This window comes from Pogoniulus pusillus, chromosome 37 (genome assembly GCF_015220805.1).
Source record: "Pogoniulus pusillus isolate bPogPus1 chromosome 37, bPogPus1.pri, whole genome shotgun sequence".
In the NCBI taxonomy this organism is placed as follows: Eukaryota; Metazoa; Chordata; class Aves; order Piciformes; family Lybiidae; genus Pogoniulus; species Pogoniulus pusillus.
Window position 1 is genome coordinate 1,496,267 of NC_087300.1, and position 27,139 is coordinate 1,523,405.

General features: G+C 58.8%; 1 protein-coding gene across 3 annotated transcripts in view; it reads right to left on the reverse strand.

Moving 5' to 3' along the window:
• Nucleotides 1-209: 209 nt before the first annotated feature.
• The window catches only part of GRHL3 (grainyhead like transcription factor 3), a 123,169-nt gene continuing 96,239 nt past the window's right edge, over nt 210-27,139 (reverse strand). For 2 of the 3 annotated variants that reach the window (XM_064172506.1, XM_064172503.1), the window contains 15 exons: nt 18,233-18,419; nt 17,198-17,259; nt 15,411-15,747; nt 15,016-15,095; nt 13,506-13,659; nt 12,969-13,080; nt 12,000-12,094; nt 10,178-10,336; nt 8,968-9,046; nt 7,960-8,093; nt 7,156-7,190; nt 6,130-6,218; nt 5,170-5,255; nt 3,513-3,577; nt 210-953 (listed from right to left, as the gene is read on the reverse strand). In XM_064172506.1, coding sequence (XP_064028576.1) covers nt 839-953; nt 3,513-3,577; nt 5,170-5,255; nt 6,130-6,218; nt 7,156-7,190; nt 7,960-8,093; nt 8,968-9,046; nt 10,178-10,336; nt 12,000-12,094; nt 12,969-13,080; nt 13,506-13,659; nt 15,016-15,095; nt 15,411-15,747; nt 17,198-17,259; nt 18,233-18,400 — 1,770 coding nt within the window. In that variant the 5' untranslated portion in view covers nt 18,401-18,419 and the 3' untranslated portion in view covers nt 210-838. The remainder of the gene's footprint in view (nt 954-3,512; nt 3,578-5,169; nt 5,256-6,129; nt 6,219-7,155; nt 7,191-7,959; nt 8,094-8,967; nt 9,047-10,177; nt 10,337-11,999; nt 12,095-12,968; nt 13,081-13,505; nt 13,660-15,015; nt 15,096-15,410; nt 15,748-17,197; nt 17,260-18,232; nt 18,420-27,139) is intronic. The other variant, XM_064172505.1, reaches the window with a different exon arrangement.

The following is a 27,139-nucleotide window of genomic DNA, read 5'->3' on the forward strand; positions in this document are numbered from 1 at the left end:
GGGAGACCAACCCCACCTCACTGCAGCCTCCTTTCAGGGAGCTGTAGAGAGCCACAAGGGCTCCCTTCAGCCTCCTCTTCGCCAGGCTGGACCCCTCCAGCTCCCGCAGCTGCTCCTCCCCAGCCCTGCTCTCCTCCTGGAGTCACAGACGCCAGGAGGCTGGAAGAGAGCTCTGGGCAAGGCTCTGTGCCACCGAACCGAGGCAGCAGTAAAAGGATGCAAATCATTTATCCATGTATAAAATACAAAAGGAACAAAAGACATCAGAAATGTATCAACAGGGGCTGGGGGGGCCGGGGGGGGTATTTACATGGGGGGGCCGTGGGGGCACAGGCAGCGTCCGACCGCCAGCAGAGCGCGGAAGGAGCCTGCCCAGGTCTCTGCGGGCACAGAGGAGCTCAGAGCTGGGCTCAGCCCTGCTGGAAATGGTTTGAAGGTTCTGCGTGGCTGATGGCTCGGGACAGAGCCAAGGGCTTGAGGCAGGATGGGGCAGAGAGCCAGCAGCTGAGGTCCCCCCCAGGCTCTGCCAGGGCGCCGAGGGCTGTGCCAGCGCCGGCTGTGGCAGGAGCTCAGGCCCAGGGCAGAATCCAATCCCACAAAATAAAAAATAATAATAATAATAATTAATAACACACTGAGGAGAGAGCAGGTCCCTGTGCCACCTTCACAGCACTCACAGATCTTCCCAGCAGTCCCTGGCCTGGCACCGTGTGGCCAGGAGCCCTGCCCAGGGCAGTGGATTCAAGTAAAGGCACCCAGGAGAGGCACCAGGCTGAGCCCTCTGGGGTCAAACTTGCTGGCTTGGAGACAAGTCCTGCTAAGTGCTGCCTGTGGCTCCTTATAGCTCCTTGAGGATGATCTGGAACTTGTCCTCTGCTTCCACCATGTCCAGGAGGAAGGCCATGTGGTTGCTGTAGTGCTGGATGATGTTGTTGTCCATGTTCACCAGGATCCTGCAGGGCAAGGAGAGAGCCTGGGTCAGAGCTGAAGCACATCAGCAGGGTTGCAGAGCAGCTCAGGCAGGAGGGCTGAGCAGTGCAGCATGCTCAGGACTCACAGGATCACTGTGGGGGTTGGAAGTGACCTCTGGAGATCACAGAACCATAGAACTAACCAGGTTAGGAGAGAGCTCCAAGCTCCTCCAGCCCAGCCTAGCATCCAGCCCTGCCCAACCAACCAGACCATGGCACTAAGTGCCCCAGCCAGGCTTGGCTGCAACACCTCCAGCCACAGCCACTCCACCACCTCCCTGGGCAGCCCATTCCAGTGCCAATCACTCTCTCTGCCAACAACTTCCTCCTCACATCCAGCCTAGACCTGCCCTGCCACAGCTTGAGGCTGTGTCCCCTTCTTCTGTTGCTGCCTGCCTGGCAGCAGAGCCCAACCCCACCTGGCTACAGCCTCCCTGCAGGCAGCTGCAGGCAGCAATGAGCTCTGCCCTGAGCCTCCTCTGCTGCAGGCTGCACCCCTCCAGCTCCCTCAGCCTCTCCTCACAGGGCTGTGCTCCAGGCCCTCTAAACCCAAGGAGGAACTTGTTTGGTGTGAGGGTGCTGAAGGCCTGGAGCAGGCTGCCTGGAGAGGCTGTGGAGTTGTCTCCTTCCCTGCAGAGCTTCCATCCCCTCCTGGCTGCTGTGCTCCTGGGCAGGCTGCTGGGGCAGGGGGGTTGGACTGGGTGAGCTCCAGAGGTCCCTTCCCTCCCCACCACACAGTGACTCTAAATCCCGCAGCTTCCTGAGCTGGGATCAATTCCATGGAGCCATGGGAGAGAAGGAAACGTCCCAGGAGCTGCTGTGCAGCCCAGGCTGTGGCTCTGTCCCTGAGCTCTGCATCCTGCCGCTGCGCTCCCATAAATCAGGAGGGGAATTTGTAACCCTTCAGAGCAAACAAAGAGAACAAATTATCCTCCCCTGCAGAGAGAAATCCCCTCCAGGTTCCCGCTGGGGTCATTAATGGGCCAAGAGCATTAATTGAGCAACGCTGCAGCAGCCAAGGTGGGAGAAAAGAGGAAGGAAAGGAGGAAGAGCAGAGGCTGAGCGCATCCGACGCAGTCAGCAGCTCCGCAGGCACCGCCGCGGGGTCCCGGGCAGGTCACCGCAGCCACGGCAGCTGCAGGCAGGGCAGGCTTGGCACAGCCCCGGCCCAGCGTGGGGGTGGGAGCTGTGCCCCCCTGCCCGCTCTGCTCCGGAGCCAGCCTTGTGCCAGTGCCTGCGGGCAGGCACAAACCACTGCAGCAGGCACAGCTCACAGAGCCACCAAATCCCAGCAGGGTGGGGGCTGGAAGGGACCTCTGGAGCTCGCCCAGTCCAAGCCCCCTGCCCCAGCAGGGCACCCACAGCAGCTTGCCCAGGAGCACAATGCCCAGGGGGGTGGAAGCTCTGCAGAGAAGGAGACAACTCCACAGCCTCTCTGGGCAGCCTGCTCCAGGCCTCAGCACCCTCACACCAAACAGCTTTCTCCTCCTGGGTTCCACGTGGCCTTTCCCCTCGAGCTGCCATTCCCTGCTCCAGCTGCAGACTCATCACTGCTTGGATCCCTCTTGCCAGGGAGATGCTCCCACTCAGCTGGCTCAGACTGCACCAGCCCAGGCTGGCATCACCTGAGAGGAGATGCTGCCTGCTGGCAGCCTGGTGACCTGTGCTGCCCACACCACAGCTGGCACACCTGAGTGCAGCCTGCCTGTGGCTGTGACCCTGAAGTGCCATCCCCTGCCCCTCACAGCTGCTCCCCAAGATCAGGCTCAGGGCACTCTCTGAAGACCTCTCCCCCGAGGCCACCGCTGCTGCTGGTTCTCTTTGAGGAGAAAACCTGCACTTGTGGGGCTGTGCACAAGGAGCCTCTGAGAGCTGTGAGCTTGGGAAGGGCGGGAGGAGCCTCCTGGCAAATCCCAGCACCTCCCTCTGGCCCAGCCTGACCGTTAGGGCCCTGTTTAAAACCAGTCCCTGCCCCTGCACACCTGCAGCTGCCTCCCACCAGCACCGGGCAAGGCTGGGACCTGAACTCCTGCACTGGACCAGTGCCCAGAAGGGTCTTATCTCTCAGCCTTCATGTTGAGCTCCCTGCTGTGGGGACGGGATGGCAGAGCTGGGAACAGAGACTCCCCTTCCAGTTGCTCTCCTCCACCTGTGCTGCCCATACCCAGCTGCAGCCAAGCACAGTTCAGGCACTGGGCTTGGAGCAGCAAACATTTCTCCTTCTCTGATGCCAACCAGATAAGTTCTCCATAGCACACAGCACCCCCTCTATTAAACTCCCCAAACAACTCCTCAATTCATCCAGCTCCCTCTCCCTGGGACACTTTGCACTCCAAACAGACCTGATAGAAGGGATCATTATCCCCTCCCTAGATCTATAAAGGCAAAGGCAGAGCTGAGCTTTGCATGCTGCAAGCAGCACCAGGCAGCCATGGCTTTGCTTTTCTGCTTTTTATTGGCTTGTTAAACCTCTCCTGCAGCCTGGGGAAGGCTACCAAGGGGAGGAGGAGAGCAGGAAGGGCAGATGAGAGATGAACTTACCCTCGTTTGCATTTCTTGTAGACTTTGTGGATGCTCTCCTCGGGGAGCCCATACTTCTCTGAGATCTGGGAGAGAGCACAGGGGGCAAAGCTTAGCTTGAGAGTCACAGAGTGGCTTGGAAAGGGACCTTAAAACTCATCCTGCCATGACAGGGACACCTCCACCAGCCTGGTCCTGAACACTTCCAGGGAGGTTGTGGAGCACAAAAGCACTGAATGGGATCTTTGATCACGTTGGGTGCTTCTGTGCTCCACAACCTCCCTGGGCAACCTGTGCCAGGGTCTCACCCCCCTCAACCTGTGCCAGTCTCTCACCACCCTCACTGCAAAGAACCCTTTACTGATATCCAGTTTGCCTCCCCTCTGCCAGTCTTAAACCCATTCCTCCTCCTCCTCTCATTCCCAGACCTTGTCAGTAGTCCCTCCCCAGCCCTCCTCTAGCCCACTTCAGATCCTGCAAGGCCACTCCAAGGTCTCCCCACGCCTTCTTTTCTGCAGGCTGCAGAGCCCCAACCCCATTCTGCCTCCCTGCCTCTGTCACTTTGCTGTGGCACAAGCACAGGATGGGTCTGGCTGGAAAAGACCTCAAAGCTCATCCAGTCCAAGCTGGCTGCAGCAGCTCTGAGGTGCTATGAGGACAGGATGAGCTTTGAGGTCTCTTCCAACCAGATTCTGTCACTTTGCTGTGGCACAACCACAAAGGCAGAGAGGCAGAATGGGGTCACAGAAGCAGGACTGCAAGTGCCCCATCCAGGCTTGGCTTCAACACCTCCAGGCACAGCAACTCCACCACCTCCCTGCCAACACTCTCTCTGCCAACAACTTCCTCTTAACATCCAGCCTGACCCTGCCCTGGCACAGCTTGAGGCTGTGTCCCCTTCTTCTGTTGCTGGCTGCCTGGCAGCAGAGCCCAACCCCACCTGGCTGCAGCCTCCTCTCAGAGAGTGGCTGCACTGGGGGAGAGGCCTTGAGAGGCCTTTCCCAAGCAAAATGATTCTCTGATTCTGTTGTCAGACCCCAGGGCTGAGAGACCCTCCCCAGAGGGTGCATCTGGCTGCAGCCATTGCTGATCTGCAGAGCATCCCAGCAGACCTCTCCCAGGCCAGCTGAGGATGGCAGCAGCTTTGCAGCTCCTCCACAAGCATTTTCTGCAGAGGCTTGGGGCTCTTTCTGGTGAGAGATGGGGGAGGGAGAAGATGGCAACGAGTCCTCTGCACTGGCATCTTCCAAACTCTCTGGTTTTAAGGGTTTGTAAAACCAACAGAGCTGAAAGTGCAGCCATAAAGGCAGCCCAGGTCTGGGAGGTTCCTTGTTTGCTTCCCTCCCAGCAGGCTGCAGAGAGAGGTGAGGTTATCAGAGCTGCTGATCACAGCAGTGTGCCTGTGTGCTGCTCAAACACAGCCCAGGGGAGGCCAGCACCAGGCCAGCACTGGCTCCAGGTTGTACAGCCACAGCCTTGAGCATGGGCAGGGTTGTCTGAGAGTGGCAGAGGTGAAGGTGCTGTGACATGGAGGCTGACTCTGAGCCATCAGGGGTGCTCTGCCCTGCTGCCCACACCTCCATTTCATGCTCAGGGGAGAGCAGGCAGGGCACAGAAGCAGCCTCACGCCCAGCTGGCAGCAGGCAGCTGCCAGCATCCTGCTGCTGCTGACACTCACAGCTGTCCTGAGGCCCTGCAGGTCTGGGGTCTTCAGCATGAGGGCATCGAACACCTCCTCCGGCTCCCTCCGCACGTACAGCAGCACTGCAGAGACAAAGCAGAGCCTGAGCCTGGCCTCGGCGTGGCCTGGTGGCAGTCACTGGGCTGGGAAGCAGCTCTGAAGGTTCCCCAGCCCAATCCCCCTGCAGCAAGCAGGAACCTGCCCACCAGAGCAGGTTGCTCAGAGCCACATCAGGCCTGGGGGTCTCAGGGCATGGGGGCTCCACCACCCCCCTGGGCAACCTGTTCCAGTGTTGCATCACCTTCATGGTAGAGAGCTTCTTCCAAATGGCCACCCAAACCCACCCTGCTCTGGCTCCACACCACTGCCCTCACCCTGCTGCCACAAGCCCTTGGAAACAGGACCAGAGGATGGCAGGGGCTGGAAGGGACACAAAGAGCTCATCCAGTCCAAGCCCTCTGCCACAGCAGGACCACACAATCGAGCTCAGGGCACACAGGAACACATCCAGACAGGCCTGGGAAGGCTCCACACAAGGAGACTCCACAGCCTCTCTGGGCAGCCTGTGCCAGGCTCTGGGACCCTTCCAGGCAAGAAGTTTCCCCTTGTGCTGAGCTGGAACCTCCTGTGCTGCAGCTTCCATCCATTGCTGCTTGTCCTGTCCCAGGGAGCAGTGAGCAGAGCCTGTCCCCCCCTCCTGACCCCCAGCCCTCAGGTAGTTATCAGTATTATTGATTCAATCCCCTCTCAGCCTTCTCTCCTCCAGACTAAGCAGCCCCAGGGCCCTCAGCCTCTCCTCACCAGGCACTGCTCCAGTCCCCTCCTCATCCTCGCAGCCTCTCCCCAGCTCTCCTGCAGCCCCCTCAGGCACTGGAAGGCTGCTCTAAGGTCTCCCTGGAGATCCAGGGCTAGCAAATGAGACTCCACCTTCAGGAAGAGTTCCCACCCCAGGGGTACCTCTCTGAGGATCCTCTTCCTTGGTTTGCTTTGGAGGTATCTGGTCGAAGTCGTCGGCGAAGGAGGCAGCGCCGCGCTTCAGGGGCAGCCTGGGCAGCAGGGAGGCAACAGTCTCAGGAGGGCAGAGCAGCAGCAGCCAGCACAGCAGCTCCAGCAGGCTGAACAGCAACTGCCACAGCACCACAGAAGGGCTTGGGCTGCAAGGGACCTTCAGAGTCATCTGGTTCCAACCCCCAACAGACATCCAGCTATGGACCATCAGCTTAGAGGTGGCAGCAGCAGTGCCCAGCAGAGCTGCAGCCTCCTGCCTAGGGCTTGGAAGGGGCCTCTGGAGGTCGATTCCAAGCCCCCTGCCAAAGCAGCATCACCCAGAGCAGGTCACACAGGAACACACTCAGGTGGGTCACAGCTCACAGGGTGTTAGGGGTTGGAAGGGACCCAAGGAGATCATCCAGTCCAACCCCCCTGCCAGGAGCACACAGCCCAGCTCAGGGCACACAGGAGCACATCCAGACAGGCCTGGAAAGGCTCCAGGGAAGGAGACTCCACAGCCTCTCTGGGCAGCCTGTGCCCATCAGTGAGGGCAGAAATGGGTTTGGCACCACCTCAGAACCAAAGCCCTCCTGCACCTCTGTGGCTTTGCCTCTCTGCTGACATCCCTGGAGGGGGATCAGGCCATGGGTGAATCCTGGTTCTGCCCTCTCTGGGCACATCTCAGGTGTGACTGCAGCTTCATGCCAGTGTGGCTTACAGCAGTGCCTGCCCCTCAGGGACAGCTCTGTGAGCTCTCTTTCAAGCACAGCCACCTTGCAGTGGCTCACTGACAGCTCTCCCTTCCCCATCCATGTCTCTGTGTGCCCTGAGTCCATTCCAGGCCAAAGCTTGAGCCGTGCTGTGGCACTCAGGGGCACCAGGGCAATGCTGTGCTGTGCCATTCTGCTCCTAGAGATACACTCTGCCTGTGGGTGCCAACCAGCCCCGAGGTACAGGAGGAAAGGGGGAAGCTGGTGGCTGCTGCAGCCTTACCTGTTTGCAGAGCTGGGAACAGCAGGAGGAAGCACCTTGGAAGGGAAAGGAAATATCTTTTAGTGTGTGCCAGTAAAGCTGGGCAGGAGGCAAAGTGGGCACTTTGAGAGACACTTTCCCTCCTCCCAGCCCATCCCTGCACAGCTAAACCCAAACAGCTGCATGTGGCCTGTAGGTCAGCACTGCCCAGGCTCTCCCCTGCTGCCCATAAGAGAGCTGGGCACAGGTCCAGCTGGGCACAGGTCCAGCTGGAGCCCGAAGCAGGTCAGGTCTCAGACTCCCTGGGATCCAGGCCCAGGTCTCTCAGGCAGTTCTCTGGTTTCAAACCAGCTTCTCTTGGTTCCTGGTTCTGGTGCTGGTGTCTCAGTGCCAGCAGCCACTGTGAGAGGATGCTGCAGGACTGGCACTGAAGAACCCTGGGGCTAAGCTTCCTCAGGCTCAAGGGGAAAAAGAAGGGCAGAGGACAAGTGGGAGATGGCCCCCACGTGCAGGGGCTGATGTTGGCACATTCTGGCTTACTTTCTGCCACCACAGCTCCTTTTTGCCACCACTGCAGCTGTCTGGGGCAGCTTCAGCTGCTACCTGTACCCCACAGCAACATCTGGCTGGAAGGAACCTGCAGAGGTTCTCTTGCCCAACTCTCTTGCATCACCTCCTAGGCCACTCCTGGCAGCTATGCCAGGAAGTTCACCAGGGGTTGCCACAGAACTGTGGTCTGGGGTCCCAGCTGGGGGCCTGGGCAGGCTGGCAGTGTGGTTGGAGGCAGCTGAGGGCTCCAAGGGGGTGCTTTCTGCAGGGACTTACCGTGCCACACCTCTGCAGGGTTGAAAAGTGGACGTTGGGGATGAAGAGGACTGGTTGGGTTTCCAGGTCAGTCTCTGGCCTCAGGAAGGTGAGTTCATTCCCTCTGAAGCCAGAGAGCAAACAGCCTTTCAGACCTACAGGTGGAGAGTGCAGTTCAGCTCAGCTCAGGTGGCACTGCAGGAGGCAGCTACATGCAGAGAGGGGAAAGGTCCTGCCCAAGGCTCCCCAGCAGAAGCATTGGAAAAATAAACCCAGGCAGGACGCCCCCAGAAGGAGGTCTTCAGGGCTTGCCCAGTGCTGCCTCCCTGAGGGAAGGCTTCCTGCCAAGAGCCCAAGGTCATGGAATGGGTCAGGGTGGAAGGGACCTCAGAGCTCCTCTGCTCCAACCTCCCCACCGTGCCCAGGGACACCTCTCAGCCAGGCTCAGCTGCTCAAGGTCTAATTCAACCTGGCCTTGAGCACCTCCAGGCTGGAGGCAGCCACAGCCTCCCTGGGCAGCCTGTGCCAGGCACTCACCACCCTCACACTGCAGAGCTTCTTCCTCAGCTCCAGTCTCACCCTGCTCTGCCTCAGCTCCAAACCATTCTCCCTTGGCCTGTTCCAGGCACCCTCATGCAAAGTCTCTCTGCAGCCCTCCTGGCTGCACTGGCAGCAGCTCTGAGGTCTCCCTTGAGCCTTCTCCAGGCTGCACATCCTCAGCCTGTGCTCACAGCAGAGCTGCTCCAGCCCCTGGACCATCCTCATGGCCTCCTCTGGGCTCTCTCCAGCAGCTCTGGGTCCTTCTGCTGGGCACCCCAGAGCTGGAGGGGTGTCCCAGGTGGGGCCTCACAGGGAGCTCAGGGTTGGTTAGAATTAATGAAGGGCTTTGGTGAGAGATTAGGCAGGGACCTGCTGGACAAACTGCTCCTGGACAGGGCTGATTTCATCAGGCTTGGAAAGAGCCAGGGCCAGAGCCTGTGGGAGTCAAGAGCCAAGGCTGCATGGGTGTAGGTGAGAGGCAGCACTGACCGTTGTTGTTGGAGTCCAGGCACTTCCCTTTCCTTCTGAACTGCTTCCTTTCATCATCCCTCATTTTCCTCTCTGCTCCCTGTGGGAAGAGAAGGCAAACCTGAGGACCAGGACACTGCAGAGCTAAGGACATTGGCCCTGGCAGGGGAGAGTTTAGTGGGGGTCCCTGAGAGATAAGCACATGAAGGCAGCCTGGAGCCCACAGGGCTCACCTCAGAGACCTTCTAGAGGCCACCCAGAACTTTCTGAGGCTTCTACACCAAAACCAAACCACAATTTGCTTCTAAAAATGCACAGTGCAGACAAAAAAAGCTGTGAGAAGTTACTTGGGTTTTTTCTTCCCCCTTTTCCCATGGGAAGGTATCCAAGAAAGAACCTCTAAGGAGATTCTCATCTGTTCTGCTCTCTGAAAACTTGTCCAAACTGGAATTCATGCTGAGGCACAATCCCAGGATCAGAGGATGTTAGGGGTTGGAAGGGACCTCCACAGACCATCGAGTCCAACCCCCTTGCCAGAGCAGGACCATACATCCCAGCTCAGGGTGCACAGGAGCACATCCAGGTGGATCTTGAAGTTCTCCAGAGAAGGAGACTCCACAGCCTCTCTGAACAGCCTCTTCCAGTGCTCTGCCCCCCCCAGTCCACTGCTCTCCACACCTCTATGAAGCAGATAACTTCATCATAGAAGGTATCAGGTTGGTCAAAAATGGTTTTGTCTTTCCCTTGCTGGATCCATAGTGACTGCTCCTGATGAGGTTTTTCTTGTCCTTCATATTCCTGGAAATGGTTTTCCTGATTAATTATTCCACCAGCAGCTTCCAAGAGATCAAAGTGGAGGGATAGAATCCCAGCTGGGTCTGATCTGGGGAGGGGGAAACTTCCCAGGGGCCTGTCCTGCAAAGGCTTCAGCCATGCAGGCACATCCCTGCTTTATTTGTCATAGAAGAATCATAGAATCAAGCAGGTTGGAAGAGACCTCCAGGATCATCCAGTGCAACCTAGCACCCAGCCCTATCCAGCCAACCAGACCATGGCACTGAGTGCCTCCTCCAGTCTTCTCTTGAAGACCTCCAGGGACAGTGCCTCCACCACCTCCCTGGGCAGTCGTGTTTCACCCAGGGGCCCGACCCTCCCTGCTGCTCTGAGCTCTTCTGGGCTCTGGCAGCCCCTCTGGTGCTTGCTGCCCGCTCAGTGAGCAGCAGAGCCTCACCTTGTCGCAGAAGATCTTGATCTGGCAGACAGCTCTGTGCACCAGCTGGCTGCTGCCACCTCCACAGTCGTAGGTGTCGATCTGCAGGTTCAGGGGGACACCTTTCACCCCCTTCTGGGAGGAGAAGTCGGTGCTGAGGCAGTTCACCCCAATGAACACCTGGGGGAAAGGAAGGGAGTCTGCTGCAGCTCCTCGGTGCTCAGAGCGCTGTGCCCGAGCAGCACCGAGAGCCTGGCAGGGGCTGCCCAGGGAGGGGCTGGAAGCCTCATCCCTGGAGGTGTTTAAGGCCAGGCTGGATGAGGCTGTGGGCAGCCTGCTCTAGTGTGAGGTGTCCCTGGGCACGGCAGGGGGCTGGGGCTGGCTGATCCTGGTGGTCCCTTCCAGCATCAGCAGAGCTTGGCAGCTGTTGGCTTCCCACCAGTGCCCCTCGGCCACAGCCTCACCCCCACACACCTCTTTTGAAGCTCTCCCTCCCTTCACTAACACTTAAACCATCCACTCCCATCCGCTGGGAGGCAAAGCCTGCCTGGAGATGCTGCTGCTGCTGCTGGTCTCTCTGGGCAAGGCACCCTCGGAGAGCAGTGCCCTGGAGAGAGGCAGCCTCAGGCGTTCCGGAGCAGGGCTGCTGCTCACAGAGCTTCAGCATCGCTCCCTGGGCTCCTTCAGCACTAGGATGGAGTTTTCTGCAGCGGAAAAGCTGAGCACAGCTGGAACTATCTGCATCACATCTCCAAACAACCAACTCAGTGACCTTGACATTCCCCTGGGCTCCGGGGAGAGATTTGCAGCTGGAGAAGCTCTCAGAGCTCCCTCGGCAGAGCTCTTTGGCTGCGGATTTCAGGCTCCGGGCAGCATCCAGCTGCAGAACCAAAAACCACTGCGCCGGGGGCTGAAGCTTGACGGCAAGAAGAGAACCAAGAGGTGCTGGCTGCAGGCAGCCCAACGACCTGAGCCCTCCCCCGGGCTCCAGCCCTGCCAGCTCCCCGAGCTCTCTCGCCTGTGCCTGCCTCAGCCCAGCAGCTCTGCAGAGCCGCTGCTGAGCTAAAGCCACTTGTGCCCAGGTGCCCCCGGGGGCTCGCCACATACCTGACATACTTCCATTGCTGACACCTCTGCCTCCGAGACACTTGTTAACCTCTTGGGTTGTAAAAGCCCAAGGTCTCCTCTGGGCTAAATGAAGGACTTGGAGATCCCAAAGCAAACCTGGAGCATTCCCAAGCTGCCAGCTCCAAAGGGATGTGGGATTTATGCTTGGCTTTCCCTCCCTCCCCTCCCCCTCCTCCTCCCCTCTGGGTTACTTCATCTTTTGGATAAGCTCCTTCCAATCCACACTGGCTACAAAATGTGACCAAGAGACCCTTGAGGACAGGGCAGCAGAGCTGGAAAGATGCTGAGAGAAGCTTTAAAGATGCTAAGGGCCAGAGGGCTGCTGTGCCCTGCCTGGCTCCCTCCCAGCCCATCAAAACGCTGCCTCCTTGAGCCCAGGCTGGGCTTGACTCGGGCAGGTTTGCCCACAGGTGAGCAGGGCCCTGCTGCAGAAGGCTCTCTGCAGTCAGCCCCCAGCACTGAGGCAGCAGCTGGGAGCCAGCCTCGGGCGTGCCCAGAGCTGTTACCAGCTCATGGCAGTGCTCAGGCACACAGGGGAGCAAGGAGTCCTCCCTGCCCTGCTGTCCTGGCAGGCAAACACGACCTGGGGCCGCTGCGGGGTCGCTGTTTGGACTGGCAGCTCCCTGGCTGGCAGCTGAGGAGCTGGGCTGGGGCGGGGGGAGCCTCGGGAAGGAGGCTCCGAAGCTGTCATGCCCCTCCCAGCAGCAGGCTGTACCTTTGCCTCCTCGTGGATGTTCCAGACGAAGGACAGGGCGTTGTAAGCCAGCTCCTCGATGTTCTGCACCGTGTTGAAGTTCTCTTTGCAGTCAGCTGAAAGGCAGCAGAGGAGCAGGGTCATGGCCTGGCTGCAGCACTGCTCCCATTCTGCTTCTCTGGAGGCTTTCCAGCCCCCACCTGGCTGTGTTCCTGTGCCAGCTGCCCTGTGTGATGCTGCCTTGGCAGGGGGTTGGACTCGATGGTCTCTGGAGGTGCCTCCCAGCCTCTAAAGTTGTGTGATGCTGGCATTCCCCAGGCTCCCACCCCCCAAAAGCCAGCCTCTCACCCACCCCAAGCCTTGTCCTGCAGCAGAGGCCACCCTTGAGACCACTGCACACACCTCAGTGTGCAGGCAGAGCCATCGACCCGTTGGGGTTGGCAAAGTCCCACACTGCCCAGGCCTGGTGCTAACCCACACCCTCAGCACCACATCTGTGTGCAAGGGACAGACCAGCAACGACCCAGAGGTGACAGCTGTGAGCCACAGACCTCCTGTAGGCAGCTTCTAAGCCCAGAGTGCCCTGTGGCTGCTGCAAGGTGCTCAGTGAGGAGCTCAGCTGGATGGGCAAAGCCTTTGCCTGGCCAAGCAGGACTCACTGCAGAGCCTGCTGGTGGCAGTGAGGGAGGACAAGCAGGACCAAAGCCTTCTCCAGCTCAGATTCCTACACTCCAGGAGCAGTCCCACCCCTAAGAGCCAGAGCTGTTTAACAGTTTCTATCTCTCTGAGGCTCCACATTGCTGTGTCTTAGCAAACATCACCTTAAAACCCTCAGGATCTGCTCAGCCAGCGAGGGCCTGAATCAGCAGGATCAGCCTGCCCCTGCCCACCTTCCCCCAGGCCAGACCCTGCAGCCTCAGCTGCGTTGCTGGGCACTGGCAAAGCAGTGAAGTGCTGCTGGAAGCTGCCCAGCCCCAGCCCCGCTCGTACCCACGTCGATGACTCTCTGCTTGGCCGTGGGCTGCCTCGAGTGCCAATGCTTCCAGAACTTCAGCTGCTCCGTGGGGATCTTCTCGTTGTCAAAAACGATCATCACAACACTCTGCAACACACCCAGGGCTGGGCTCAGACATCCTGAGCTGCAGGCATCCTCTCAGGCTTGGGATGCCCAAAGCCTAGCCCCAAAGCGCTTTCTGTGCTGGGGACTCCAGCTCAGCTGGAGCCTGGAGCAAGATGGGGAAGCTCTCTCTAGCTCAGAAGCCTTCCCAGCAGGGCCACCTGCTAAGGAGGCCTTTTGTGCACCTCTGACCTCGCTGTGAAAGGCTCCAGCTGCTGGCTAAGGCCAAGGCTGCTGCTGTGCTCCAGAGGATTAAGCTTGCTGCGAGCGAACCCATCCCATTCACTGCTTTAAGCCAAGGTGAGCCACAAAGCCATTACTCTTCACCTTCAGCCCTGTTCCCAGGCCAGCACAATTGCTGGATGTCTGGTTGCAGCATGTGTCAGCAGAGCTGTCAGCTTGGCTCTTACCTTCACTTTATTTGAGGACAAGTGTAAACAATTGCTGTCTCCAGCCGTCCGCAGCGTGATGGGGTAGAACTGTCCTTTGTTGAGGTAGGCCATGGGAGAGTCCCCAGATTTGATGTGAATGGCTTTGGGTGACCCCAGAGTGTACTCAAAGTCACTTTTATGGAACAAAGACAGAGTGGTGAATAAGCACAAGCTGCTGCCTGGCTCCAGCAGCAAAAGGAGAGAGCTGCAGGCTCCACCCTTCAGCTTACAGACACTGCACAGCAGCCTTTGCCCTGCTGCCCACCTCACAGCCCCACACCCCCGAGCACCCCCTGGCACAGAGTGATCCTCCCCAGCCTCCTGGGGGAGCAGCACTTCTCTGGTGCCCTCGTTGCACCCTTGGCTTTGGGCTAACCTCTCCCTGTGCATCGCTGTGCCCAGAGGTTTTCCATGGGTGGCTCCTGAGCCATCACACAGCTGAGAGCCTAAACCAGACTGGAGTGAATCAGGTCCCAGCCATGAGGCTTTCCCAGCATCCCAAACCAAGATTCCTGCCTCCAGATTCACAGCCACAAAGGGCTGAGCCAGGGAGACTCTGCTAATGGGTCCTGCAGAAGCAGGAGGAGCTGCTGGACTCTGGTGGGGCCGATGGACTACTCAGCAGCTCAGCCTCAGGTGTGCTGGGCAGCAGCTTCAGCCTCCTCAGAAGAGCTTGGCAGTGGCACACGCAGAAGTGGCACTGCTGGCAGGGATATCAAGAAGCAGAGGTTGGCTTTCAGGAAGCCCTGCCCCTGGGCCTCCTCCAGCACCCAAGGACTTCCCAACCACGAGAAGCTCAAGCTCTCTTCTTCTGTGAGGGAGCTGTGCAAGCCACCACCTGTACAGAGCTTCACACCGACCCTTCAAGTGCCCAAGAGGATCACAGCCCTGTTTAGTCACCCACCCATGGCTTTCTTCCTGCTCCACCTCCCTGTGATGCCATCTCTGCAGATAGGCTGGGCAGGCTCTTATCTGGAGCCAGGAGAGGACTCAGTGCACAAACAAACAGCAAGCAGAAAGCCTCTGCTCAGCAGCAGCAGCTGCTGGCTGTGTGAAAATGCCCACGTCTGACACCTGAGGCACGGGGCCAGGTGACTCAGGAGGCAGAGACAAAGTGGGAGGTGGAATAATGTTCCCTCCCTGCAGGTTTGGTGCTGTATGTGGAGCAGGAGAGCTCTGCCCGAGAGAGGGGTGGGAAGGAGGAAGAACTCCTGTGTTGGGAATGAGGGGCAGAGACCCCTTCTGAAGCCCAGGGACAGTGCTCAACCCAGAGTAAGAGCCTGAGCAACAGCCTCCACCTTGGGTCTAACAGGTCACGGAGCAGCCGCTTGCTCCTGGCAGCAGGAGGACACAGCCTGGCTCTGCAAAGGCCTGGGAGCTCTAAGTTCACAGTGGCCACTGTCAAGGCTGGCACTGGGGCAGGGAAAGGGACCAGGAGAGGGCCACAGCCAAGCCCAGGGCAGCCCAGAGGGCACGCAGGGGCAGTTACCTCTTCACGCCGTCCGTGGCATAGCTCTCGGGGCAGGGTGGCTCTGGCTGGGGTTTGAGGATGTCACTGAAGAGCAGGGACTGCAGATGGGTGGGAACAGAGCAGTCAGGAGACCCTCTCAGCACTTTGCCCATCCACCCCCTCCCAGGCATGCCAGCAGAGCTCACAGATAGAACATGGGCTCTCACCTCTGAGACTTATCCTCCTCCCTAAGGCACTGTAGCCCCCCCAGCACCCCAGTGGGACTGGCATCAGGCTCCCAGTGCAGGAGCAAAGCTTCCCACTGACTCCAGCCTGAGCAAACCCCAGGCCAGAGCCGGACCCGTGCAGGGCCCCCTGGGCTGCAAGTGCCAGCATGCACCCAGTGCCAGCATGCACCCAGTGCCAGCTCTGACCTCCTGGGGATCCTCTTTGAAAGTGCTGTCTGGCTGCCACCTCTGCTGTGCTGGGGCCACAGGGATGGCCTCGAAGAGGGAGTTCAAGGAGCTGTTGTCATAGACATCCCCTGGAGGCACCATGTAGTTGTCCGGGGTGGCATCCAGCTTGCTAGTGCCCGGTGGGAGCATGGCTGGCTTGTGAGGGGCAGGGACACCCTCGAGGCTCAAGCTGCTCTTCTTCTGTGGCTCACAATATTCCTGGCTCATGGAAACGTTTTCAGACAGGAGCTTCATCAGGTGAGCTGAGCTGTCGAAGGCCATCTCCGGGTCGTACTCCATGCCATGGCAGTGCCTGCTGGGGAAAGGCTCCTGTCTCAAAGCAGGGCACAGCATGGGCAAGCCCAGCAAGGAGCAAGCACCCTGATGAGAAGCAAACTGCAAAGCCCAGCTGCAGGGGTGACCTTGAGCCAGCTGCCAACATCTGCCCCTTGACGTGGGAGATGTGGCGAGCCCCTGGGTGATACCCACCCACACACCTCTGAGTGCAGCCAGCAAGAGCCAGAGGAGCTCAGCAGGTAAAGGATAACCCAGAGGGTTTGGGACTGCAGATCCAGAGCCCAAATCCCTTGGGATGGGACCTTTAAAGGTGATCCAGTCCAACCCCTTGGCACAAGTTGAGGGGGGTGAGACCCTGGCACAGGCTTCCCAGGGAGGTTGTGGAGCACAGAAGCACCCAACGTGATCAAACCTCCCTGGAGATGTGGATTCTGTGCTCCACAACCTCCCTGCAGGTGTTCAGGACCAGGCTGGATGAGGCCCTGAGCAACCTGTTCTAGTGGGAGCTGTGCCTGCCTATGTCAGGGGGATGTTGGAACTGCCTGAGCCTTGAGGTCCCTTCCAACCTAAGCCATTCTACGATGGGGCAGCTCCCACCCCTCTGGGCAGCCTGGGCCAGGCTCTCACTGCCTTCAGTGTGGAAAATGTCTTGCTCCTGCCTAACCTAAACCTCCCTCTCTCAATTGAAACCATCCCCCCACCACCACCTTGCCCTGTCACAAGAGGCCACAGCCACTGCCCAGAAGGCAGAAAGCAGCAAACAGCTTAGCTCAGCTTAGGCAGAGGGAACAAAGCATTGCTCAAGAGGCTTTAGTTGTGTCAAGGAGCTAAAAAACAGACAAGCAGAGAAGGCTGCTGAAGCACACAGCGTTCAGGAAGGGGAGCTGAAGTCAGAGTGGCAAATGAGCCATTAATGTAACAGTTAATTATCTCAGAAACCTCAGAGGACACCTGGGAGTCACCAGGAGAGAGACTCCTGGGAGACTGGAGGCAAGGGGAAGAGAGACCTTGGAGGTGAGGGGAAGGGAGACCCTGGAGGCCAGGGGAAGGGAGACCCTTTTCAGGCCAGGGAATGGCAGAGGGCTTGGTGCTTCCCTTTTTGCTGTCAGTGCCTAATCCCTGCTCCCCTTCCCAGCTGGCACCAAGTGGGAAGCCAGGAGGAAGTCTCCAGCTGCCACTGCTCGGCGCTGGCCATGGCTGGAGCTGCATTTCTACCTGCTTGGGATCTGGCCTGAAGAACTCTAATGTATGTCTCAGGCTGAACAACCTCCACTGCTGCTGCTAACAACACTCTGCTTTGATGCCTGCTTTGTGCGAGCTGGGGGGAGCCTGGGTGCATGCACTGAGCTGCAGGGGGAGCAGGCAGCTGCAGGGGGAGCAGGCAGCTGCAGGGGGAGCAGGCAGCTGCAGGGGGAGCAGGCAGCTGCAGGGGGAGCAGGCAGCTGCAGAGAGCAGGAGCTGCAGCCAACCTCTTTGCCAGGTCGTTGCGTCCCATCATCGCGGGGGGAAGGATCCTCTTCTCCTTCGGCACCTGGAGCAGGCAGAACCAAGAGTTTGTTCAGTGCTGTTGGGGCTTTACCAATGCACAGACAGAGGTAAGATTACCCTTCAAGGCTCTAGACCAAAACAAACCCGGGGTGAGGCCAGGGGAGAGCTGGGCTCTCTGGCTGGGCTGCCCAAGGGCATCTGAGGCCAGGCACAGCTCCCTTTTGTCTGGAAGGGCTTCCAAAAGCACCCAAGTGAGGGATTCAGGAGCTGGGTAGATGTGTGGCTGTGGTTTGGCAGTGGACCTGGCAGTGCTGGGCTCAAGGATCTCAAAATGCCTTTCCCAGCCTAAACCATTCTGTGATCCTATGGATGGGGACATCATTGCCACTGGCTCCAAGGAGGGCACTTCCTGAAGCTGCATCCTGCAGCAGGGCTGGGCCAAGGACGATGCCAGGGTGTGCAGGGCACACAGCTGTGCCAGGGCACTTCCTGCAGCAGGGCTGGGCCAAGGAAGATGCCAGGGTGTGCAGGGCACACAGCTGTGCCAGGGCACTTCCTGCAGCAGGGCTGGTCCAAGGAAGATGCCAGGGTGTGCAGGGCACACTGCTGTGGCAGCTCCACGTCTCACAGCATTGCTCTTTCTCACATGGAAGCTGGTGGGTGAAAGTAAAACCTCACCAGCCTGAGCCTCAAGACACCCAGGCTCTTTTCCACCCTGCTCTGGGTGCCCTCCACCCCGCAGTGGGCTCTGGTGCCTCAGTTTCCTGCCGATGCTGACCTGCTCGGGGGGGCTGTGAGGATCACTGCACAAGCACCAGGGAGAGCTCAGAGCCAGGCTCCTGTTTGACCTTCACACTCCAACTCTTCCCTTCTCTTAAGTTCTTTTCCACCACTTACTGATGATTTTGTTCGGGGGGGAAGCAGAGCACAGCTCCCTGAGCACCTCTTTTGCCTTCACCCTTCTCCTCTGGGACAAAGTCCCCCCCGGAGGCTCCCAGCCCCAGCAGGGAACCTACCATGTAGTAGTCATAGAGGAGGCTGAGGGCAGCGACGCTGTCGTCGTCTCCATTCACCCTCATCATAGCTTTGGTGGCTGCAGTCAAGGGGTTCTCCAGGTAGGTTTTCCAAGCCTCATCCTCGTTGGTGTAGGGGAACTTCTGGAAGCTCATGGTGTCATTCTTCATCAGGCGCAGGGACCTAAAGCTGAGCCGGGCAGAGGGGGGCAGGGGGTCAAGGATGCTGATTTCCCACAGCAACTTCCATGCCAGCCAAGCTGCAAGCAGGAAGGCTTCCCAAAGGCACTGCTGGAAGGGAGGAGGAATGCTCCCCTGCTCCTTGGCTCCCACAGGCTCTGGGACTGCCAATTCTACTGCCTGTAGCTGTGCACAAAATCAGGTCAGAGCCTCTCTGGTGGGGCTGAGCAGAGGCAGATCAGAGGATCAGAGGATGTCAGGGGTTGGAAGGGACACAAAGAGCTCATCCAGTCCAACTCCCCTGCCACAGCAGGACCACACAATCCAGCTCAGGGCACACAGGAACACATCCAGACAGGCCTGCAAAGGCTCCACACAAGGAGACTCCACAGCCTCTCTGGGCAGTCTGTGCCAGGCTCTGGGACCCCTACAGGCAAGAAGTTCCCCCTTGTGCTGAGCTGAACCTCCTGTGCTGCAGCTTCCATCCACTGCTCCTGGTCCTGTGCCAGGGAGCAGTGAGCAGAGCCTGTCCCCCCCCTCCTGACCCCCAGCCCTCAGATAGTTACAGACATTGATTCAATCCCCTCTCAGGCTCCTCCTCTCCAGACTAAGGAGCCCCAGGGCCCTCAGCCTCTCCTCATCAGGCACTGCTCCAGTCCCCTCATCACCCTCACTGCCCTCCCTTGGACCCTCTCCAGCAGGTCCCTGTCCCTCCTCAAGTGGGGAGCCCCAGACTGAAGGCAGTGCTCAAGGTGAGATCTTGCCAGGGCAGAGCAGAGGGAAGCAGCTGAGCCTCTGCCTCCCTCCTGCTGCCCCAGGGGTGCCAAGCTCCAGCGCAGCATCCGCAGCTTCTCCTTGCTCAGCAAGCAGGTCCTGGCAGGCAGCTCACGCCCGCGGGGTGGGGTCTGTGCTGGTCAGCAGCTCCGATGCATCACCACCAGGAAACTGCAAGAGGATTGCATGAGCCTGATCCTGAAGCACTCTTCCAACCACAGCAGTTCTGTGACTGGGTGAGGTTGGAGCTGAAGACCAACCAGGGCAGGCCACAAACAGCAAAGAGCAGTCAGTGTCCAGAGAACTTGGCCTGCCCAGCTGGAGCCAAGCCTCAGCACTTTGGAATCATAGAACCAGTCAGGGCTGGAAGGGACCACAAGGATCAGCCAGCTCCGACCCCCCTGCCACAGACAGGGACACCTCACACTAGAGCAGGCTGCCCTGATCAGAGCCTCACCAGGTCACAGAATCAGCCAGGTTGGAAGAGACCTCCAAGCTCCTCATCCAGTCCAACCTAGCACCCAGCCCTGTCCAGTCAACCAGACCATGGCACTCAGCCTCATCCAGCCTGGCCATAAACACCTCCAGGGATGAGGCTTCCACCACCTCCCTGGGCAACCCCTGCCAGGCTCTCACCACCCCCATGCTGGACAACTTCCTCCTCACCTCCAGTCTGACTCTCCTCACCTCCAGCTTTGCTCCCTGGCAGCTCTACTTTGCAGCTCTTCAGGGGCTCTGAGCTCAGTTCCCAGCCAGCCTGGCCTGGCTTCCAGCACCTGCACATGGCTGTGCTCAGAGGGAAGCAGACAGCTCACAGGACCCTCCCTTCCCCTCGAAGAGATTCCTGGCCAAGGTGAGGCTGCTGGGGCTACGTGAGCTGAGAGCATGCCAAAATAATGCCCTGCCTGGCCCCTCCTCGGCCACTTTCTCCAGGTGTCAGGTACTTAATTACCCACACATTGGTCATCTTCCCCCTCCTCTTCCTCCAGCAGCCAGCACAGAGCCTCCGTGCACTGCCCAGGTTCACCCTGCTCAGAGGAGAGGATGATTCAGGAGCTCTGCTCCTCTCACGTCCTTCAGCCACGTGGCTCTGGTGTCACCACCACAGCTCACCCTGCCCAGCATGGAGAAGAAAACCACAGCAGCTCTGTGGGCAGAAGCATCTTGTCCAGCTGAGAGGAAATGGCCAGGAAGGGCCAAGTGAAGCTGGGCAGCAGAAGGGATTTAGAGGGAAGCAGGGGACCTAAAGAAGTCTTCTCAGCAAAGCTGCCAAGAGCAGAAGTTTTGCAGTTGCTGATTTTTGGCTTCCTTTGGGTTTTGAATGCACAGACAAAAGTCTGCAGGAGTTCAGCTCCTGAATGCTGCACTTGAGTGGCACTTCTGGAAGGAGCAGGTTGGTCCCAGGCAGCCACTCCCCTGTGTGTCTGACCAGCCCCAGGCTGGACTGCCAAGCAAACCCTTTGGAGGAGAAGGATTCCCTCTGCTCAGACCCCACCTGGAGTCCTGCATCCAGCTCTGGAGCCCCTGGGACAAGAGGGCTGTGGAGATGCTGGAGAGTGTCCAGAGCAGGGCCAGGAGGATGCTCAGAGGCTGCAGCAGCTCTGCTGTGAGCACAGCCTGAAAGAGTTGGGGCTGCGCAGGCTGGAGCAGAGGAGGCTCCCAGGGGACCTTCTTGTGGCTCCCAGGGGACCTTCTTGTGGCTCCCAGGATCTGAAGGGGGCTACAAAAAAGCTGGGGAGGGACTTTTGAGGCTGTGAGGGAGTGGCAGGAGTGGGGGGGATGGAGCAAAGCTGGAGGTGGGGAGAGTGAGGCTGGAGGTGAGGAGGAAGTTGTTGAGCAGGAGAGTGGTGAGAGGCTGGAATGGGCTGCCCAGGGAGGGGGTTGAGGCCCCATGGCTGGAGGTGTTTCAGGCCAGGCTGGCTGAGGCTGTGTGCAGCCTGCTCTAGGGTAGGGTGTCCCTGGCCATGGCAGGGGGGGTTGGAACTGGCTGCTCCCTGTGGTCCCTTCCAGCCCTGCCTGATTCTATGGTTCCTCTTGACAGGAATTTGGCATCTCTGAGACTCCCTCTTACAGCTAACAGCCACTGCCAGTCTGAGGTGAGCTGCCCATCCTGCCTGGAAGCACCTGGGCTGGAAGGGTGCAGAGGTGGACTTTAGGTGGGGTGAAGGATGCTGCTCCATCCTCCCTGGCAGATTAACTGAATCAGCTTCCCTGCTGCAGCTATAACACAGAACTGTTTGGCTGGAAAAGTGCTCCGAGAGCCTCCCTGGGGATCAGACTCAATCTCTGGAGGTCACTTCCAACCCCTCACACCCTGTGATCATCCACTCCAATCACTGACCCATCCCCACCATGGCCACTAAGCCATGCCCCCAAGTGCCATGGCCACACAGTTCTCAAACCCCTCCAGGGATGAGGACTCCACCAACCTCCCTGGGCAGCCTGCTCCAATCCCTGACCACTCTTGCAGGAAAAGACACTTTTGTCCCTCCACATCTGAGCTGGACAGGAGAGGAGCTGCTTCTGTAGCACAGTTCTGAGCACTGCCAGCTCCATCCAGGTGCTGCTGTAAGGGAGATCACAGAATGGGTTAGGTTGGAAGGGACCTCAAGGCTCAGCCAGTCCCAACCCCCCTGGCACAGGCAGGAACAGCTCCCACTAGAACAGGTTGCTCAGAGCCTCATCCAGCCTGGTCCTGAACACCTGCAGGGAGGTTGTGGAGCAGAGAAGCACCCAATGTGATCAGCAGCTGGGCCTGAGCAGGGGCTGAGGGTTCCTGCCCAGGCAGGAGCCAGCAGCTCAGGTCCAGGCTGCAGTCTGAGTCACGCAGAGAGCAGCAGCGGCGCCGGGGAAGGGCTGCGTGAGAAGGAGGAAAGGCAACGAAACTCCCCAGCCACTGCTGAGGCTTCTCCTGAGCAGGGTGAAACTGCCACCAGTGCTCAGCCCAGGCAGGGAGGAGGAGGAGGAAGAACAAGCTCAGGTGTTGAAGAAAAAGCTTGGATGAGGCACTTAGTGCCATGGTCTGGCTGATTGGATAGGGCTGGGTGAGAGGTTGGCCTGGAGGTCTCTTCCAACCTGCTTGGTTCTGTGGTCACCTATGAGGACAGGCTGAGAGAGTTGGGGCTGTGCAGCCTGGAGAAGAGAAGGCTTAGGAGGAGACCTTGGAGTGGCCTTCCAGGATCTGAAGTGGGCTACAGGAGAGCTGAGGAGGGACTATTGACAAGGTCTGGGAATGAGAGGAGGAGGAGGAGGAGTGGGTTTGAAGTGGCAGAGGGGAGGCAGACTGGATGTCAGTAAAGGGTTCTTTGCAGTGAGGGTGGTGAGAGACTGGCACAGGCTGCCCAGGGAGGTGGTGGAGTCCCCATCCCTGGAGGTGTTCAAAAACCTGTGGCCATGGCACCTGGGGCCAGGGTTTGGTGCCCCTGGGTTGATGTTGGACTGGCTGATCTCAGAGGCCTCTTCCAAACAAAACAGTTCCAAGTTTCTATGTCAGTTTGCTTCTGCAGCCTCCTTTGGCCTCAGCATCTGCAGTCTGTGAAGCAGAGGGGCAGGAGAGGTCCAGACACAAGCACACAGGAACTTGACTCCCCTCAGCCCCTGCAGTGCCCCTTCCCTGGGGCTCTGCCCCCTCTGCCTGCTCTCTGGCAATGCCAAGTGCCCTTCAGAAGCTGCCACTTCGCTGTGCTGGCTCAGACAACGCCAGGACAGGTTGGTGAAACAAGCACAGGGCCCAGTGACCTCCCTCCTGCCCTGCACAGCCTCACCCTGCTGCAGCCTGGGGTCAAGAGCAAGGCAGCCTCTGGGGAAGGGAGCAGCCTCTCTGCTTGCAAACAGTCTGGAGTGTGCCACCAGCTGACCCCAGCCCCCTTGCCCCCTCCATCCCACCCAGGCTCTGTCTCTCTGATTCACCTGCCAAGCCCAGCAGCAGAGTGGCCTCCTGAGGGTGAATAAACACTCAGGGCTATGCTGAGAGAGGAGAATATGCCCAAAGGGTCTAGGTGGGGAAATCAGCCAAGCAGGAAAGCAACACCCATCTTCCTCCTGCCTTTTGTTGGGTTTCAGTGGGTGGTTTTGCTGCCCTTTAAGCTTTGTCTTTGTTCTCTCCCCTGCCACTGATGAAGCCTCCAACCTAAATATTATCCATGCCAGATGCTGGTGGCTACAGAGAAACAGCAGCCTGGCAAAGAGCAGGGAACCCACAGCCAGCAGCAGCAGGAATCAAAGCCTTGGGATAGAGACCCTGGCCTGAGAGAGCACAGAGATAGCCCAGGCAAGTTCCCTCTCTGCTGAAACAGCTCTGCTGCTGCCCAGGAGCCTCAGAGCAGCCATCTGGGGAAGGATCAACACTTCAGTTCCTCTTCCACTACTTAAAGGGGGCTCCAGGTGAGCTGGAGAGGGACTTTTGACAAAGGCATGGGGTGGCAGGACAAAAGGTGATGGCTTCAGACTGGAAGAAGCTGGATTGAGATGTGGAAGAAATTCTTCCCCGTGAGGGTGGTGAGGCACTGGAAGAGGCCACCCAGAGAAGCTGTAGAGGCTCAGAGCCTGGAGCTGTTCAAGGCCAGGCTGGATGAGGCCTTGGGCAAGTTGCTCTGGAAGGAGGATTTGGAACTGGATGAGCTTTGAGGTCCCTTCCAACCTGAATCTTCCTAGGAGGGCAGATGAAGAGCAGCATTCACCATGGCTGCTTTCTGGGGCAGGCATCACAGAATGCCAGGGGTTGGAAGGGACCTCTGGAGGTCATCCAGTCCAACCCCCCTGCCAGAGCAGGGTCACCCAGAGCAGGAGGCACAGGAGAGCATCCAGGTGGGTCTTGAATGACTCCAGAGAAGGAGACTCCAGAGAAGGAGACTCCAGAGAAGGAGACTCCAGAGAAGGAGACTCCAGAGAAGGAGACTCCAGAGAAGGAGACTCCAGAGAAGGAGACTCCAGAGAAGGAGACTCCAGAGAAGGAGACTCCAGAGAAGGAGACTCCAGAGAAGGAGACTCCAGAACCTCTCTGGGCAGCTCCAGGGCTCTGCTACCCTCACCATCAAGCAGTTCCTCCTCATCTTCAGATGGACCTTCCCGTGGTCATGTCTGTGCCTGTTGCCTCTTGCCCTGTCACTGGGCACCACAAGGACAGAGGCCAGCTGTGAGCTGGCAAACCAGGCCCCCTTGCCAAGGGAGAGCAGCACCCACAGAGCAGCCTCCTTGCCACAGGCAAACTCCTCAGCTCAGCCCTGCTCTTACCCAGGCTCTGCAGGGCTGACAAATGAGCACCTCTGAAGAGGATGCCACGGGAGAGCCTCTGCCAGCAGCTGCCCCAGACCCACTCACACAGGCACAAAACCAAAAGGGGCAGAACCGGGGAAATGTAAACCCAACGCAGCCCCCCCGCGAGGGGCAGGAGGAACATCCAGAGCAACAATGCAGAGCGTTTGTCCTGGTGCCAAGGACAACACAGCCTGGATCTGGAGCCTCAAAGGCTGCCCTAATCCCAGGGACCCTGACCCGCAGAGCCTCCAGGCCGGAGATGTTTTCCCTGGCAGTGCCTAACAATGAGGACTCTGTCCCCGGCTCCCTGCGGGGGCATCGCAGCAGGATCAGCCTCGGGGCACTGCAGCCTTAGCTCCGCAGCTCCGCGTTGGCTGCGCTCTCGGCCCCGTCTCACCCACAGGGACAGGGCACAAACCTCTCTTGCTGCCCGCAGCAGCAGCCCGGGCAGAGCCTGGCACAGGCAGGAGCTGGAGCAGAGCCCAGGAGCCAGGGCAAATCCCGGCAGAGATCCTGCAGGGATGCACACAGCAGGATGCCTGCTGGCGTCTGAGCAGCGCCGAGCAGGAATGGGCAGTGGCAGCGATGGGAAGGAAAGGAGCCAAGAGGAGCCCCTTGGATGAAGGGCACCAAAAGGGCACCCAAAGCCCTCGGTGCTGATGGAAGCCAGAGGTGCTCAGCATCACCCAGGGTGAGAGGCCAGAGAGGGGAAGGTTTGGTGTGCCCCGAAGGGTGGGGCAGAGGACGGTGGGGATGGGAGTGGTGCACATTGTGCTGATGCTCAGGGGACCCAGAGCCCTGCTGAGCTCTTCGAATGTCCCAGCCCAGCTGCCCTGGGGAGCTGAAGCCATGCAATGGTTTGCTGGCAGAATGCAAGGAGCTGTGGACTCAAAGCTTCCAGGGACAGACACTGCCTGGGTGATGTCAGGAACTGGCCTGGCTCTTGCCCTCCTGCATCCCTTTAGGACCCCAGAGCTGCCTTCCAGTACCTGAAAGGATCCTGCAGAAAGGCTGCAGAGGAACTTTGCCTGAGGGTGTCTGAGACAGGCCAAGGGGGAATGGTTTGGAGCTGAGGCAGAGCAGGGTTAGACCGGAGCTGAGGCAGAAGTTCTGCAGAAGGAGGGTGGTGAGAGTGTGGCACAGGCTGCTCAGGGAGGCTGTGGCTGCATCCCACCCAGAGGTGCTTGAGGCCAAGCTGGATGAGGCCTTGAACAGCTGAGCCTGGTCGAGAGGTGTCCCTGAGCATGGCAGGGAGGTTGAAGCAGAGGAGCTCTGAGGTCCCTTCCAACCTGAGCTGTGCTGTGACTCCATGACTCTGAGCTCAGAACTACTCTTCCATTTCACCACCAGCTCAACTCTCTGCCTTTGGAGCTCACCACAGGAGAGGAAACCAGGCCATGAGGATCGACATTAAAATGACTTCTCCAAGGCTGCTCAGTGAAGAAGAGAGAACAGAGAGCCAGACCCGAGCCTCTGCTGCCAGCCTCCCGAGCAGGCTGCTGCCTCCTGCCTTTCCAGCCTGCAGGGCTGCATGAGGCAGCGCTGAGAGCTGTCTGGGGGGACCCCAGCTGGCTGCTGTGCTGGGGCTGACAGCATCACCCTGCAGCTCTCCACCCACACAGGCACATTGCACAAAGGGCTCCTGCCTCAGTGCCTTCCCTGCCTAACACAACAGATGACAGCACAGAGCTCCTTGGCAGCCCAGGCACTGCGGCTGCTGCGCGCCAGAAACAACTGCTGATGTCAGACGCTTCGGTTTTGGGGTGCCCTGGGTTTCAGGGTGATCTGCCTCCAGAGGCAGGGCACAAACCCAGGCTCTGCAATGCCTGCCAGTCCCTGGAGGGATCCTGCAGGAGGGCTGCAGAGAGACTCTTGCTGAGGGTGTCTGAGACAGGCCAAGAGGAATGGTTTGGAGCTGAGGCAGAGCAGGGTTGGACTGGAGCTGAGGAAGTTCTGCAGTAGGAGGGTGGTGAGAGCCTGGCACAGGCTGCCCAGGGAGGCTGTGGCTGCCTCCTGCCTGGGGGGTGCTCAAGGCCAGGTTGAATTAGACCTTGAGCAGCTGAGTCTAGTTGAGAGGTGTCCCTGGGCACGGTGGGGAGGTTGGCGCAGAGGAGCTCTGGGATTCCCTTCAGGATGCCTCTGTCCTAGCACCTGCTCTCACCTGGCACCTCTGAAGCCCAGGTCTAAACTTCTGCTCACTTCCCTATGTTCAGTGCAGACAAAGAACACCTGAAGGCAGCAGGAACCCATGGACACAAACCTTCACCTCCTCCAGCACAGAGCAGTGCAGCTCCCAGACACGAAGGCAGTGCACCAGATGAGAAGAGCCCCACAGCTGCCTGGCCCCAGGGGTTCTCTGTTATTTTTTTTCTTCCTTCCAATGCTGGAGGATTTTTCCCTCTCACCTTCCACATCCAACCAACCTAGCTGCTGGCTTAGCTTCTCACTTGCCTACATCTACTGACCCCCAGAGCTTTGCCTTTTAAAGCAATCAACCAACCCCAGCTGGGCAAAACTGGGCTTCAAAACCCAGTTGGTTGGATTAAAACCCCCCTGGCTGCCATAAAGAAAATCTCCTGTGACAAAGTTCTTCTTCTTTCAGTGCTCTTCAGGTAACCTGGGTTTAGTTTAGCAGTTAGCTCTTAGGGGTTACTTGTGCTGTAGCAGGGCCAAGAGGCCCTGGCTGTGAACACAGCCCAC